Source organism: Asterias rubens, chromosome 9, assembly GCF_902459465.1.
Source record: "Asterias rubens chromosome 9, eAstRub1.3, whole genome shotgun sequence".
Taxonomy (NCBI): Eukaryota; Metazoa; Echinodermata; class Asteroidea; order Forcipulatida; family Asteriidae; genus Asterias; species Asterias rubens.
In genome coordinates, this window is record NC_047070.1 from 5,393,461 (window position 1) to 5,410,005 (window position 16,545).

Below are 16,545 nucleotides of genomic sequence, written 5' to 3' on the forward strand. Positions count from 1 at the left end.
TGCGGTCAAAAACACGATGCATTCAATTCACTTTATTTCCATTCTCCATACACAAGATAAACAATGGAACATGGGCATAGAGATAATGACTATTATAGGCAAACAATAAGTCAATAAGTCACCTTTAAGCCACCTTTAAATGCCTAAACAAATTCTAATGATTTTTTCTTCTTCACCTCTTCTCACAGGATCAAGAATATTAACATTAGGGGACATTCCAAAGGACCAAGTCTATGCCATGAAATATCCTTTTTCACTGCTCATGTTACACTTAGTTACCTGTTATTTTGTTGTCATTTAGCCTTCAGGCCAATAACGATGTTAATGTATGTTTTTCAATTATACCCTCAGACCTTTTAGACTTATGTCCAAATTCTGATTTTCTTTTTGTCTGGTGAACATTAGTGGCTGTTATTTTATTGGGTTATAAAGAATTCATGCTCTTTGTTGATCTACTTCTCTAATGCTGATGATGCTATTCCTACAAATTTCTTGAAATCTATAATTCCAGGGGTGACCAAAAGGTGTAAATGCCAGCTTTGAACATAATTTCCTAAAAAGTTGGATTCTAGTTTCAGCAATGAATCTCACCTTTGTCTTTAAAATGTTTTTATACCTTTCGCATGTTTTGTAGATCAAATATTTGGCCATGACATGAATCACTACTCACTGTGAATGAAGATGTACATGTACATGTATGTAGCATAATTTACCTGTAGAAGTTTTTGAGAAAAAAAAAATGAAAATCACAGAGCAAACATTTCAGGAGAGTCGTAAACAAATATGTTATCCAATCTAAAATATTTCGTCTCCCGAGTCGCAAATTATGTTTCCTTGACCTTTGACCTCAAGCTGAAGGGTGTCTCGATATGCTTTGGTATGCTGAAGGCGGTACTGTCGGGGAGTTATGTCAACTTTGGCGTCTTCCAACTCTACGGTGACAGCTCGCTGGAAGAGGTGCTTCAGATGTTTGTCAAGTTGCTGCTGTCAATACCTCTCAGTGATTTACTGGTAAGTTCAATCCCGACAGGTCCAGGCAAGAAACAGATTTTTGGACAAGATTTACAATATACAGGGTTACCACTTTGTGGGGTGTCGTTGCCAAGCGCTCTATAGTCTTGGTTCCAAGACCATTGGTGTTGCGCGGTCACACACAACTAACGTTCCGATTATGCACGGCAAAAACTGTACACGCTTGTAATGAACGAACGCTAGCGGGCGCTCTGTTTCAGATCTCACCATGGTCTTGCACTTTTGCAACAACGGGTCTTAACTTTTTTATTGTTTTTCGGCAAATCTCCCCCGACTTTCCGGTGGAGCCAATCAGAGGCTGCGTTGTGGTTGGCTCATGAATAATTCATCAGTGTTGTGCATGCAGTGTACAATGCATGCAGTAATTGCGTTGCATGACTTTTGCTATACTCTGCATGTGTGTGTGGGTATATGTTTTTATCGGAGTATAATAATGTCCAGATCAGTAGGATTTGAAACTTTGCCACATGGTGGAAATACCATAAAGAAAGGTTTGCGGTACCACCACAAACCTTTCTATGTATAATATCCAGATCCAGACTACTGCATTGCCATGATGCAGCTTGAAATGCGATCGTGGCGTTATGCTCCCGACATGCCAGGGGCCCACACTGATGTATTGGCTAAACAATTTGCTTATAGTTAGCACAAAATAGTATTGCTTAGCAGAAACTGGTTACCAGCCAATTTTTAATTAAGTTTCAGCCCTGATACTTCGGCTTTTAAGGGGCACGGCAGTTTTGCCTTGATTTTTTGTAAAAATTTAGGGCACCAAGGCAATTTTCAAAAATTTGGAAAGGCATCACGGCAATCATAAAAAGTTGCGAAGGGCACGACGGCAGTTTGAAAAAAAACCTCCGAGTTGCCTGTAAAAAATAGTTCTTCCAATTTTTCCATTTTCTAATCTAACTGTTACCCAATGAAAAAAGAAAGCATTCATCTAATTCAACAAAATAAAGAACAACTACTTACAATATACAATAAATAATTTTTGTTCATACGTAATCCTACTATTGGTCATGCACGTTGTGTAGTTTTTCGTAGAGACGCTAAAATTCCCACGTAACTGCTCCATTTTGACACGATATTGACAGAATAAATGCATGTGGTGCGCGAGACGCCTATGCTGTACATGATGGTACATCACATGTACCAAGCATGGGGAAAACCACTATCCCAGCATGCAAAGACACGTCAAGTCTTTTTCTCAAGGCGTTTAGCGTTGGTTCGCGTAATTTTACCACTAGAGGGCGTTTAATCTCACGCTATCACTCAGTTCCGAAACGCCCTCTAGCGTTCGATGTTTCGAGTATTTTTTTTGTCGCACGCAAAGAACAACGACTAACGGGCCTGAAATCTGCTGTTGTGCCTTACGTGCGTGAAATTGGGGTATATTTCGTTGCGTGAAATTTACACAGACATCGGGACTTTTGGGCTTATTTTCGAACTTTGACAACGTTGAATATAATTTGTTTTTGGGAGGAAGGGCACGGCGGCAATGATGAGAAAAGGGCACGGCAATCATTGTCGTGAAAAATTGTTTTTTTGAAGGGCATTGCGGCAATCGGTAGGGGCAACGACGGCAATTGCCGTCGTTGCCGTCGTGAAGTATCAGGGCTGAAGTTTGAAATGTTGTAGACTTATGCCTAGTGCCCACCTAAATTTTTGGATAGTAAAGAAATTTTGTACAGTATTTTCTGCCAAACAGATATTAACTGGTGGGCCCTGTAGTGTTATTCACAGTGAAAGTTTTTTAATCTTGGGGGAAGGAAATCTTGAGGGATTCAAAAGCGTCTTTGTGAGAATGTATTTTGAAACGTAACCGTAGCTGCAGATCTTGGAACGTAAGCGTAGCTTGACTTGGGATTGAAAGCGTACTTTTTGATATTGTAGAGTAACCTAAACGTATCTTGGAGTGTATAAGCGTAGCTCAGTAGCTGCGTAGCTTGGAACGTAACAGTATCTTTTGGAGCGTAAGCATATCTTGGAACGTAATTCGTAGCTGCGTATCTTGGAACGTAAGTGTAACTTGACATGGGATTGAAAGCGTACCTTTTGATATTATAGCGTAACTTGAAGGAACATAAGCAGATCTGTAAGCGCAGCTGAGTAGCTGTGTAGCTTGGAACGTTGACATCTTTTGGAACGTAAGCATATCTTGGACTAAAGCGTAGCATCTTGGAACATAAACGTAGCTGCGTATCTTTGAACGTAAGCATAGCTTGACTCGGGCTTGAAAGCGTACCTTTTGATATTATAGTGTAACTTGAAGGAACGTAGACCTAAGCGTATCTTGGAACGTAAACGTAGCTGCGTATCTTGGAATGTAAGCGTAGCTTGACTCGGGCTTGAAAACATACCTTTTGATATTATAGTGTAACTTGAAGGAACGTAGACCTAAGCGTATCTTGGAACGTAAACGTAGCCGAGTAGCTGCGCAGCTTGGAACGTAACCATATAATATTTTTTGGAATGTAGTCATAACAATATCTTTTGGAACAACTCATGAGAAATTGCGAATTTTGATTGCTTGTCGGGTGGCGACTACTGCTATTCAACTCCCAGTTATTTGAGGCGAATAGTCAGGTCTTAAATTCCACTAGTTGCCCAGTTTAATCACTACCTCAAAAATAACTCTTCATTCACAGAATTAAAAAATAATACTTTGTTTGGCAAAATTATGCTTTGAGGGAATTTGTTTTAGCATTATTTTTATTTCAACCTTTTATAAAAAATTCTCATAATATTTTTAAGCTACTCACACAATAACACTGTCAATATAACAAAATGCGATATTCCTACGTTTTGACATCATCAAAATTACCTGAAAACTCATAACAAAAAGAAATTAGGGGGCCATGAATCAAAATGGAGCATATTGGAACGTTGCGATCATAAGAAACAACGGAGTCGACACCAGCAAGCTGGGAGTTCATAGCGCCCGGGATTTAACACCTCCAACCCCCACAAGACACGGCATGGGCGGTACGTGATATTCCACAAGGCTTATTTCACGTTCCGATTGCTCCACGCCGTGCGGCTGTACAAGCGTCCGTTACACGGACTCTCTGAATGCTAATCTTACGTTAGATTTTTGACCATTATTTACGATTTCAAATCGTCACGTATCCGTAATCTGAATAGGTAGTCTATACTTAAAATTTCACTGTTTTCCTTTTAATAGGCCTATAATGACCACGGAATTACTCTTTGAGCAAAGATTATTAAAAATAGAGCGCCGATCATATTGACCTTTGACTCGGTCTAGTTTGAATAGTCATCTTCAATTCGTCACGTGATATGAATATTGCATACATTAAAAGTAATTTACATAGTCTGGCCACGCCTTCAATTTGCAAATGTCCTAGACCTTGGTGAGCACAGGACATGGTGAGATCCGGAAATCAGAGAAACAGAGCGCCCGCTAGCGTTCGTTCATTACAAGCGTGTACAGTTTTTGCCGTGCATAATCGGAACGTTGGTTGTGTGTGACCGCGCAACACCAATGGTCTTGGAACCAAGACTAAGCGCTCTAGTTCACCAGACCCAAGCTCTGGTATTGTCAGCAGCAACAAGATTTCTCAATAGAAGTGCCCTTTGGAAAACGAAAATGGCCTTGCCCTCACCAAGATGACATTCCAGGCGTGTGATAAATGACAGACAGTGGGGTGTCGTGGCCGAGTGGTCTAGTTCACCATACCCAAGTTCTGGTGTTGCCAGCAGCAGAGTGTGGGTCTCGATTACTGGTCTTGACACTTGTACTCTTGAGGCATTTAATCACTTCATAAAAAGTTGGGAAGGTAGAGAATTCTGTTTCTCTCTGAAACTTGTATCCTTACAATGATTACCATGAAGATACCCCTGATGTAAAGATTACATTGAATTTCGTCCAATTCAGTCCACTGAAGGTTTATCAGATTATCTCTTAATCCCCCACAGGATTATCCAAAGCTCAGCTTGAATTACTACAGCTTACTAGAGTGTCTGGCTCAAGATCACATGGGATTCCTAAGCAGTCTGGAACCCCGTGTATTCCTGCACATTCTATCCTCAATATCGGAGGGGCTCACAGCACTAGGTAAGTGTATAAAAGAAGTCTCGTCGTAGGAAGAACAAAGTCAGGGCTTGAATTTGGAATCAAGTTCCACAAGACTGCAGGGCCTGTAGCTCATCTTTTACTGAACAAGGGGGCCGATTTCGCAAAAAGTAAGGACTAGTCTTATCTCTAGTAAGGACGAGTTACTCGTCCTAACTTAGGACTAGCCATATGTTTTTTATATCTCCTAACTCTTTGTGAATTCGACCCCAGGGACCAATTTCACACAGAGTAAAGACTAGTCCTAACTTAGAACTAGTCCTAGGAGATATTAAAAACGTATGGCTAGTCCTTAGTTAGGATGAGCAACTCGTCCTAACTTGAGAAAAGACTAGTCCTAACTCTTTGTGAAATCCACCCCAGAATTTGTTTTACAGGACCAGAATCTAAATAAGAAAGAACTTTCTCTACAGTGTAACATTATAACTTATTTTATTTGAACAAGCACTAAGAGTGGCCAGGGATATTGGAATTGAAGGCCTTTGGGCTTCAGTTTTTTTGTAAATTCCAGGCAAATATGTCCCTGGCTTTTGTTTTTGTATTTTGTATGTGTTTTTATGCCGAATAAATAATAATAAATAATTATAATAAGATAAAATTAGTATCATTTGTCTTATTAAGTATTCTTCAATTCTCAACTGAATTTAAAGATATTAATCAGGTTCAAAGTACAAATTTGAAAATATAAAAATCATATACACAGTTGGGTATTGATATTCAAATGAAAAACACAAGCCCATCGGACTTGTCCAGTTAGGAGTTCGATGGCCAAAGGCAAAAATCACAGGCATGCGGTCAAAAGTGTAAAATTTGTTCCTTGAAAGCCAATATTATTTGCAGCAGTTGTTGGGTGTCATGGCAGTTCAAATCCCGGTCATTACACTTGTGTCCTTGAGCAAGACACTTAACTGTAATGCTCTTCTTCACCCAGGGGTCAATGGGTACATGTGAGGGCAGCAGAAAAAGTTGCTAAGCACCATTTTTCTGCTTACAGCTTTATGAAATTGAGCCTGGTCTATTGTTGGTTATAATTTCAAATCAATGAAAATCTAAATGCATGTAGCCCCAAAAATATGACAGCTCTGTGTATGTGAAAGGAAAATTGCTGATGTGTATTACTCAGAAATGAATTCCCCATATTAGATGACGATCATTCATAAACGTAAACAGTTGTTTTGTTCCCGTCAGACACGATGGTGTGCACTGGATGTTGTGCAACATTGGATTCTATTGTAACGTATCTCTTCAAGAGAATATCCAAATCGACAAGTAAGAAAGCCAAAAAGGAGAACGACAACTTCCCCAGAATCATGGAGGTACCACCGGCGATTTTACAGCAGGTGAGATAATCAAACAAAAAACTAGAACTTGTGGTAGTATAGTAAAATGGACCAGACCTGTGCTAAAATTGGTGTTGTGGGATAAAATGGCTAGGATGAGTGTATTAGGATAGGATCTAATGGGTGTATTTTGGGTAAAGTGGGCACATGGGGTGCTTTTTGATTTGCTCCCAAAAAAAGTGGGTAATGTGATGGATGGATGTGATGGGGTAAAATGGGTACTGTAGGGTGCATTGGGATGTTCGGTGATTGGATTGTTGAAGTAATAGGGTACAATTGGGTGCTATTGTAAGGTTACATAGATTGGGTAAATGGTGTGGACTTGGTGCCAATGGGGACTCCAGACTGATGGTTGACTGTACACAGCTATCTGTGTTTCTGACCATGTGTTATGCATTTTTGTGGCGTGTCGTGGCCGAGCAGTCTAGTCCACCGGACTCGAGCTCTGGTGTTGTCAGCAGCAGAGTGTGGGTTTGACACCCATTCATGACACTTGTGCCCTTGAGCAAGGCACTTGATCATAAGTGTTTTGAAAAAAGTTTGGTAGATATTCTATTCTGATCTGCCAGCTACGCTCGTAGTGGATAATACCCATGCCTCCATCCTTAGGGACTGTGAAGGGGGGTAACCCTGTTTTGGCCCCAGGATTAGGTGGCAACAAGCCCCCTGGTGGCAGTTGATTTGGGTTGATAACCCAAATCAGTGAAGTGTAGCCCTCACTATGAACTGGCCATCTGGCCTCGTGGTGTTTTCATTCAAACAAAATAAAAAAATAAAATTGTTTCCCTTTGATTCCAGATGTTGTCGTCAGTGCTGAATATCATCATGTTTGAAGATTGTCGTAACCAGTGGTCTATGTCCAGACCCCTTCTGGGACTTGTATTACTCAATGAAGATGTAAGTAGAAACTACAAACCAATGGACATTTTAGGAATCTTCCTGCAAATTTAGGGTTTATGAAGTAGTATAAACCAACAAAACAGTCACTAAAAACCCTAAATCAAAAAAATCAGGTAAGCCTTTCCAAATGGTTTATATATTTTTTTTAACTTAAAATTTTTTATTTGATGGTGGATTATTTTTTTTGAAAATTTAAATCAAATGAAGATCTGATTGTAGACAACAAACCAATGAATCAAATCACTCCCCAGGAAATTGGAAAAAGAAAGTTTACCAAATGATTGATAAATTTATTTGTTTCTTGCGTTTCAGTACTTCACAGAGTTACGAGAGAGCATCATCAACTCCCAGCCTGTGGAGAAACAGGAAGACATGAGGATGTGTTTTAAGAACTTAATGGACGGCATCGAAGCCAACCTTCGTACAAAAAACAGAGACAGGTAAAAACCTACAACACCCCCCCCCCAAAAAAAAAAACCCCCAAAAACGAAAAAGGTGAAACTGATTACTTGAATCCTTTAAAGACCCTGGACACTAGTGGTAATTGTCAAAGACCAGTCTTCTCACTTGGTGTATCTCAACAGATGGATAAAATAACAAACCTGTGAAAATTTGAGCTTATTGGTCGTTGAAGTTGCGAGATAATAATGAAAGAAAAAAACACCTTGCCACACGAAGTTGTGTGCTTTCAGAAGCTCGATTTCGAGACCTCAAATTCTAAATCTGAGGTCTCGAAATCAAATTCACAGCGAAAATTACTTCTTTCTTGAAAACTACATCACTTCAGAGGGAGCCGTTTCTCACAATGTTTTATACTATCAACCTCTCCTCATTACTTGTACCAAGTAAGGTTTCATGCCAATAATTATTTTGAGTAATTACCAATAGTGTCCACTGCCTTTAAATACCAAGATCATGCAACTCATCACCCAAACTGTTTTGACTCTGATTATGACTTTGTGCCTGATTCCATGGAAAAACATGATCTGGGCCCAACTTCATAGAGTTGCTATTTAGAATCTTCTAAGAACTTTTTCTTGAGCTGTCTCCCATTTGGCAAGAGCATTACACAATATTTTATGTCAGATTGAAAGATACACGTACCTTGTTCAAGAACACTTTTTATCTGATCCATATGTTTGTCACAGGGAAAATCTTTAAAACACCCTGCTTCACATTTTTCTCCATATTGGTAATAACGTTAACAGTCTAAGTATCTTAAATTTGTAATAATGATGTTTCATTCACTGTTTGTAGTCAACTGTAATGCTTTAGCTACAATTGAAACTTTTGTTTGTTGTTGCCAATATTGCAATAAATGTCTAAACTACTTTATTTAATTTGTTGTTATATCCATCCGATTTCTCCTTGCTGTACAGATTCACCCAGAACCTGTCCGTGTTCCGTCGTGACGTCAACGACTCACTGAAAACCTCAACGAGTTCCTCTTCTTTAGTTTCATCTCTGAATAGTGCTGATATGATGAGCTAGCCAAAGACCAACCCCAAGGTTTTGTAGAATAAACTGTAAAAAATGATAAAATAGTGAGGGGTTTTTCTCCCCCTCACACAGCCATAAGACTGTGATAGTATGACTTTTGTATGATCAAAGAACATGAAATCATTCTGGACAATCTGAAGATTCTTTTGAAGAAAACAATACAGCCAGGTTCATACTTCCTGCAAATGCGGTGTGAATGTTGACGTCACAAATTCACAACAAATAATTTGCAGCACTTGAGTTGTGCTCAACTTTCCTGCGAATTTTGCAGCAAAAACAGAGTTGTGGCATCGCATTTGTAGGAAGTATGAACCGGGCTTAAAAGCCATGTCCAAAACTGCGACTTCTTCAACACAGGAAGAAACGCTGATCTAGCTGTAGCTGTAGCTGAAATCCTCGTTTTGGACACAGACTTTTAAAGGGTTTTCCAGACCAAATTTCTGCAAAAAATCATTCAATATTAGTAACATGCAGTCAAATTAACGCCTTTTCCCCAAATCCAGTCTAAAGGCCTGGTCACACAGGCCCTGATAACGATAAAATGCACACCCTCGATTGGTTGAATAAGCGTGGGCGTATTCTGCGTGGAGCAATTCAACCAATAGAATGCGTTCTCTTTGCGTCGTTATCGTTATCGTTGTCGTTATCGCTGCAGTGTGACTCGGCCTTAACTATGATTTCTCATGAGTTGTAATGTGTTCAATTTCGCTTTCAAGCACACATGACTTGGTTTCTCCCATTCAGATTCACTTCAGTCATTTTTTTTTTATTTATAGGCATGCAAAATGACCATTCTTTTTAAGAAAGTTTACTTTCTCCTTCCTATTTTGAACTTGATGAAATTTAAAGGTTGACCAGCTCTTGCTGCTTGTTTTTCCGAAATTGAATGAATCTTGCGGCCTAATGAAGTAATATGATCTTATTTGAACAGTGAATGCTAAACTGGTGAAGTTGAATAACTCCTTTTGACTGTTGAATGCTGATTCAACCAGAAATTTAATTTTTATACGAAATTCAATGAGGCGTGTATTAAAATGAATGGATTTTATGTTCAAATTGGCCGGGAAAACCTACAGTTACCAAAAAATGTAAAAATCGCTTTGAGACAGGTTTCTTAATTAAGGCAACAAAAATGGCATAAACAAACTGTTTATTATTATTTTTATTTTTTAATTTTGACATTGCAGCCAAAACTCATCCTTGTTTTTTGTTTACTGTGACGCCTTGAAGGTTGTTCATGGAAGAACAGAACTTTCCAAATCCTCAAATAATTCACTGAAAATAACGTCATTAAGTAATGTTGAAGTTTTTTCTTTTGTTTTGGTAAATATTGGATGGATTTTGATTCAAAAAGAACTTTTTTAAAGTTGCTGCCTGGGCAATTGGTTCATTTTGGTTCAATTGGTTTGGAATATTGAAGTGTCACACAGGGTAGAACGTATGTTACACGCTATGAAATAACACTTGTACAAATTTTCTAAGTCGTCAAACTAAATTGTGGGTTTCTCTCCATGGCCAAAAAGTAGTGTTCTGGGAAACTTTGGTTCCTAGAAATGCAAGTTTTCGGTTTGAAATATGTAGAGTCACTGAAGTCATAGGTCCTTTTCGAAACCATCGGTTCCTTTGGAATTGTGGACTTCTATTGGGCACTTCTATCTGAGGGCCTCCTTGGCCAGCGTGTAATTCTAGGCCTGTGTCTTTGTGCAGTTCAACCATTGTTTGGTGACTGTGTGGTTTGGTTATTGTACAACATTGGGGACAAAGTTGATAGGAATAATCTTGGTTAGCAGAACTTTCAGTTGGTTAAGAAACAAAATGTGTCTCATCAAACCATCCATTTCATTGAAAGGGAATGAGACATTATTATATATATTTCCACAAAATAAGGCCACATAAAAAAAAATTGTTGATCGTCGCCGTCCGACCGTTCAAAACCCCCCCGACCCCATTTTTTCCCCCGTTTTTTTTTATATATTTTTTTATTCCCCATGTCTGGATATCTCTTTAAACTTTTACTGCCCAGATTTTTCAGCTGATATTTTTTTCAAAATGTACAGGTTTGAAAAGATGTTTAAAGAAGGTTTTTATGTTTTTATGTTGGCAAAGCAAGAACAATTCTTAAAATATTTACTTGGGCTACACTGTGCTTAGTTGTTTGAAAAAGTTTACAGAAAATGTCATCTAGGAGTTAAATTTGTTTGACAAAACTATTGAAAACATCAAAAACACACAAACCCTCTGTTTTATAGTGATTGTGATTCATATTTGTCATGTATAAAAAACCCCCAAAAACAAAACAAAAACCTCCCTCCCTCCCTCCCCCATCCGCAAAAAAAAAAAAGGATGATCAACAATTTTTTTTTTTATGTGGCCTAAGGAATGTGTGCTTTCCTTTGGTTAAGTAAAAATGTTTCATGATTTTATCATAACTGAGTATGCTGTAGTCTATGCCTTGGTGCCCCTTGAAAAACTTCCCGTAGACTTCCAAAATGAGGATGGCCTTGCCCTCTCAAAGAGATTCTAGGCCTGTGATGTCGCTGTTACATTTACCACTTCCCTGGGTGTATTGTAAACTTGGGTGTGATCCCTGGCTACACTGCAGTTAACGGTTGTATGGCTTCTGACTGGCACCCCCAAACAACAAAGATATTGACAAAAAAGGGAGACCGCCAACATAGGGCTAGATAGGTCAGTTGGTATAGCAATGGCACGTTTATCCGGAGGCCATTTTTTGGTACAAATCCTGCTCTACATGTAGTATATTTTTCTTTGTTCAACTCCATTTATTTGTTTTGCTAATTTGAATTTGGTAACAAAACCCTAACCCTCCCGAGTCTTTGAAAGTCAACGAAATGATATGGATGATTTTGAAGGAGTGTGGGTACATTTAAAGTTCACAAACATCTCATATCGGTCGATTTTGGAAATCTGAGGCAGTAAGGATCCTACATAACTCATACTGGTTGTACACTCAAATAGCTTGAATTTGGAAGATTTAGGCTGTAGGGGTCCTTACCAACTTGTATTGGTCGATTTTGGAAAATTGAGGCAGTAAGGATCCTATCTAAACTAACATCAGTAGGATTTGAAACTTTGCATGGTGGAAATACGATATGGAAAGGTTTGCGGTAACACCATGTAATGACTATCTCTAATAAGTTTGAGTGGTTCTGAAAAGAATCGTTGGTTTCAACTCGACGTTTCAACCGAACTAACATCAGTTGATTTTGAGGGATTGGAGTAGTGGGGTCTTACATTTGATATCGGTTGATGTTGGAAGAGTTAAAGGAACACGTTGCCTTGGATTGGTTGAGTTGTTCTTTGAAAAGCGTTTGAAAGCGTTTGTTATGAAATGCATATGGTTAGATAGATAATTTAAAAGTAGAATATAATGATCCACACAAACATGCCTCGGAATTTCACGGTTTTCCTTTTAAGTCGCGAAGAAACACGATCGGCCATTTATGGGAGTCAATTAGTCAACGATGTAAAAGGAAAACCGCGCAATTTTGATGGATATTTGTGTAGATCATTGTATTCTACTTTTACAACATCTGTCTAACCATATGCATTATAAAACAAACGGTTGCAAATGCTTTTTATAGACCAACTCGTCCGATCCAAGTCAACGTGTTCCTTTAAGCAGTAGGAGTCCTACACAACTTGTATCGGTTGATTTTTGAGGATTGAGGCTCTTGGAAAACCACTCAATTATTAGACTTTTGAGTCAAGTCAGTTCACTCTAAAACCCCAGGTAGTGGAAGAACTTTGGTTTCACTAGTTTTTGTAATGTGCTTTTACAGTTTTTCATATAATTTTGTTTATGTTTTTCACATAATTTCATTCATTATTTGTTTTCGTACCTTGGTATTTGTACCATCAAGAATGATGTTTCACTGAAATTGTGAATATGGAATTATAAACCTAATTGATATTGTAAAGATATGGTTGGCTAAAATATGCACAAATTTTCCCCATAAAAAATTCTTATCGAGTATCATTTATTTTAAAGACAGTGGACACTATTGGTAATAACTCAAAATAATTATCATCATAAAACCTTTATTGATTACGAGTAATGGGGAGAGGTTGATGGTATAAAACAATGTGTGAAACAGCTCCCTCTGAAGTGACGTAGTTTTCGAGAATTACTTATGCAAATTATTACAAATTACTTATGCATTGAAGTGTGCCAAATTAAGTTGGATTTTACACCATTTAAAGGAACATTACAGAATTGGTTTTGCTAGCCAAAAAGTTGCTGGCTGTGTAAGTACTTTATATAATCCACCATATACATAAACTGACAAACCTGAAGACGTTTGAGATCGCTCGGCCATCTTGGTCAGGAGAGAATAATGAAAAAAAAAACAATTACAAATTTTGCATTGCATTGATGCCAAAACAAAAATAAATAAAACGCTCACTGAGCGATAAACTCCAAGCGCGAAATTAGATTATTTTTTCTCATCAAATATGAAATTTCAGACAGAAATATTTCAAGGGATGTTTTCTACTATCATCATCATTAGACCGTGTAAGTTTTTTTGTAAATCTGTGATCTTCATGATTTTTGTTTTTTACCAATTCTGTAAACTTCCTTTAAACTCAGAGTTAGCCACATGTAATCTTTTTCTCCTACTTCCATAAGGACTTTATCGATTGGAAAATGAGTGAATCACAAAACTGAATTTGACAATGGAGCCCCTGTTTTAGTAACTTCTAGTCAAGTTTAAAAACACTGGACACTGTTGGTAATTGTCAAAGACTAGTCTTAACAGTTGATGTATCTCAACATGTGCATAAAATAACAAACCTGTGAAAATTTGAGCTCAATAGGTCGTCGAAGTTGAGAGATAATAATGAAAGAAAAAAACACCCTTGCCGCACCATGGTCACACGAAGTTGTGTGCTTTCAGATGCTTGATTTTGAGACCTTAAATTCTAAATCTGAGGTCTCAAAATCAAATTTGTGGAAAATGACTTCTTTCTTGATAACTACGTCACTTCAGAGGGAGCTGTTTCTCACAATGATTTGTACTATAAACCTCTCCCAAAACTATCGTAATCAAGAAAGGTTTTATGACAATTGTTTTGAGTAATTACCAATAGTGTCCACTGCCTTTAAATGTTGTGCTACAAGCCCCTGTGCTTATAAACCCCCTGTGGTTGGGTGTGTGTTTTTTATATTGAGTTTGAGACCTGTTTCTACCAGTTGGAGGCAATTTTAGCCTAAGGGTGAAAGAAAGAAAGAAGTATTTATCAAAATTATTGGAATAACTGATAAGGATTGCAACTCTGGTTCTATTTCTGATTCCCCCCCCCTCCCCAAGCCATAAGCCTTTTTGAGTTATGGCGGACACAATGCTACAACGCTATAAGGTTTGGGTAAATTTGTCTGTTTACGCTCAAACCAAACAGTGCACTCCTATCACATCCGCCATACCTCAATAAAGGCTTATTCTGTCGTCTTTACCTAACCCTCCCTGCATCTCAATTAAGTCATCTCTCACATATGATGTGATCTTCTTAAATGTTTTGGTCCAGTTTGACAATTAAAGACCTCCCCTTGGATTAATTAATTGTAAAATGTAAGTAACATAGTTATCTTTAAAATATTAAGACGAGCAATTTTGAAAAAATGCATGCTTTGTAAATATTGTAAAGAGTTTACTTGTTTTCGGATGAAGGACGCGCAAATAAAAATGCAGATTATTTTTTTGTAAGTATTTTTAGGTTTGAGGTCAGCGTAAGTTTACTAAAAAATAAGTTACAAACAACATTTCTTTTTCATTGCGGGAAATTTGTTCACTCATCAAATTAACATTTTAAAGATCTTTGTGTTTGTTTTATTTTTTGTTGTTGAAAATAAGGACCTCATGCGGAGTGGTGTAGGTACAACTTTTCGAAAACCCAACAATCCTTCTCCTCCTGAGATTCACAATAGATGTTGTGCTGTCCTGTGCTCCAGCTTGAGGTCAGGCCGTGTCCGAAATGGCAACTTTGGCTTCAGCTATACGACTAGAACTTCAACACTGGCAGACGCGCTGATCTAGCCATAGTTTCAGCCGAAGTCGCCCTTTCGGACGCGGCCAAACATTATTGATGGGGGAGTGGTGGACAGGGAAGGTATGCTTCAGTGTCCCAAGCAGGGTTTGCCACTTAGTCAATGACTAGCCAGCCAGACCAGTTAGTTTGTCATTTCACTAGTCCGTCCGCTACTTCACTAGCCTATAATTATTTCAATGATTGAACAGGGGTGCTTTTTAATACTAAACTAGCTAGCCGAACCACTTGGAGGGAACTTTGACTGGTCCGTAGGTGTTTATCTGGCATTTGGCCATCGAACCATTGTTGAGGGAGAAAGCTGCCAACCATTATTTGGCCGGAATTGGAGCAAACCATGCCTGGCATCGGACCAATCGGAGCTGCAAACTCTCCCTTATTCTGCAGACCCAGAAAGTCCCCTAAAAATTTACTAATCTGTCCATATTCTAATGAGCAAATTTGAAAATTTCCCAGATATGGACGACTAATTCTAAATTATCTCCCTGATTGTTGTACAAAGTCTCCATAAATTTCAAGATACAAACGCTGGCAGCACTGGACCAATTCAATTATGAACCTAAAGTTCTTTACATTTGAGTTTTATTAAGCTATCACAATTTCAACTTGATTTAAAATATGCAAGAAATATTTGTAACGATCCAACCATATGTTTCAGGGTCTGTTTTGTCTTTGATAACAATTGAGGCCTTTGTTTGAAACAACTGTGTTGGGCTTTGGATCAGGGTTAAAGTAGTCGCCATCATTAACTTAAAAATTTGTGCACTTTCCATATGTGGCTTGAAGGTGAAGCCAAGAAAGCTGGATTTGTTTTAAAAAAAGGGTCAGAGTTATTGCAATGTGTAGTAAATAAGCACATTGCCGAACTTGACAAAGATTTTTTCATTTTTGTTGTCAATTATGGAAATTTTGGATACATTTTTTGTATCATACTAAATATTATAAACACAATTTTGGGGGAATAAATCATGAAATATAATAAATGAACTGAAATATTGTGTGTGGTGTTTTCCGTTTGTAGCCTATGTGTCTCTGTAAGCATCATGAAGGAGTGAATCAGTAAAAAAACTAGGCAAAAGAAGAGATGGCATAGCACAGCGCGTTAATTGTATAGTATTATGGAGCTTTAGCTCTATGATTATATTTACAAGTAAAGTCTTCACTTTAATTTGAAGTTTGGCGATGAAGAAGACATCCAGTGTGGCTTCAATGTCTAAAAGTAATGGATGTCAGATGATCATTGCAATATGGCTAAACATTGTAGGTTCAGTGGCAGCCATTTTGTGTGGGAACAGTTGGCATTGACATGAACCTGTAGCCCTACTTTGTAAATTGTTTAGTTTATTCTCAATTTTAATGGTTTGTGGCTTCAGATGTGGATTCTTTGTCTTTGTCTTTGTTTGTGTTCCTTGGTTGTATCATGTCTGTCTGTCAATAGGTTAGGGCACAAATGCATTTCGCTTAACCTTACACCTAAATGCTGCTTATTTTTGAAGTATTGTGTACCCAATCATACCTCATACTATATTGCTTGTTTAATTTCAACATAAATGTACATTATTGTATTATTGTTTTGTATGACAGCATTGAAATAAATGTACTGAATAATAA

At 38.0% G+C, this 16,545-nt stretch overlaps 1 protein-coding gene across 2 annotated transcripts in view; it reads left to right on the forward strand.

Moving 5' to 3' along the window:
• Positions 1–9,084, forward strand: part of LOC117295028 (exportin-7-like) — a 35,599-nt gene extending 26,515 nt beyond the window's left edge. Inside the window, exons 21-27 of one of the 2 annotated variants that reach the window (XM_033777589.1) lie at positions 189–243; positions 852–1,011; positions 4,972–5,110; positions 6,299–6,468; positions 7,267–7,365; positions 7,681–7,808; positions 8,748–9,084. In XM_033777589.1, coding sequence (XP_033633480.1) covers positions 189–243; positions 852–1,011; positions 4,972–5,110; positions 6,299–6,468; positions 7,267–7,365; positions 7,681–7,808; positions 8,748–8,859 — 863 coding nt within the window. In that variant the 3' untranslated portion in view covers positions 8,860–9,084. The remainder of the gene's footprint in view (positions 1–188; positions 244–851; positions 1,012–4,971; positions 5,111–6,298; positions 6,469–7,266; positions 7,366–7,680; positions 7,809–8,747) is intronic. The other variant, XM_033777591.1, reaches the window with a different exon arrangement.
• The last annotated feature ends 7,461 nt before the right edge of the window (positions 9,085–16,545 follow it).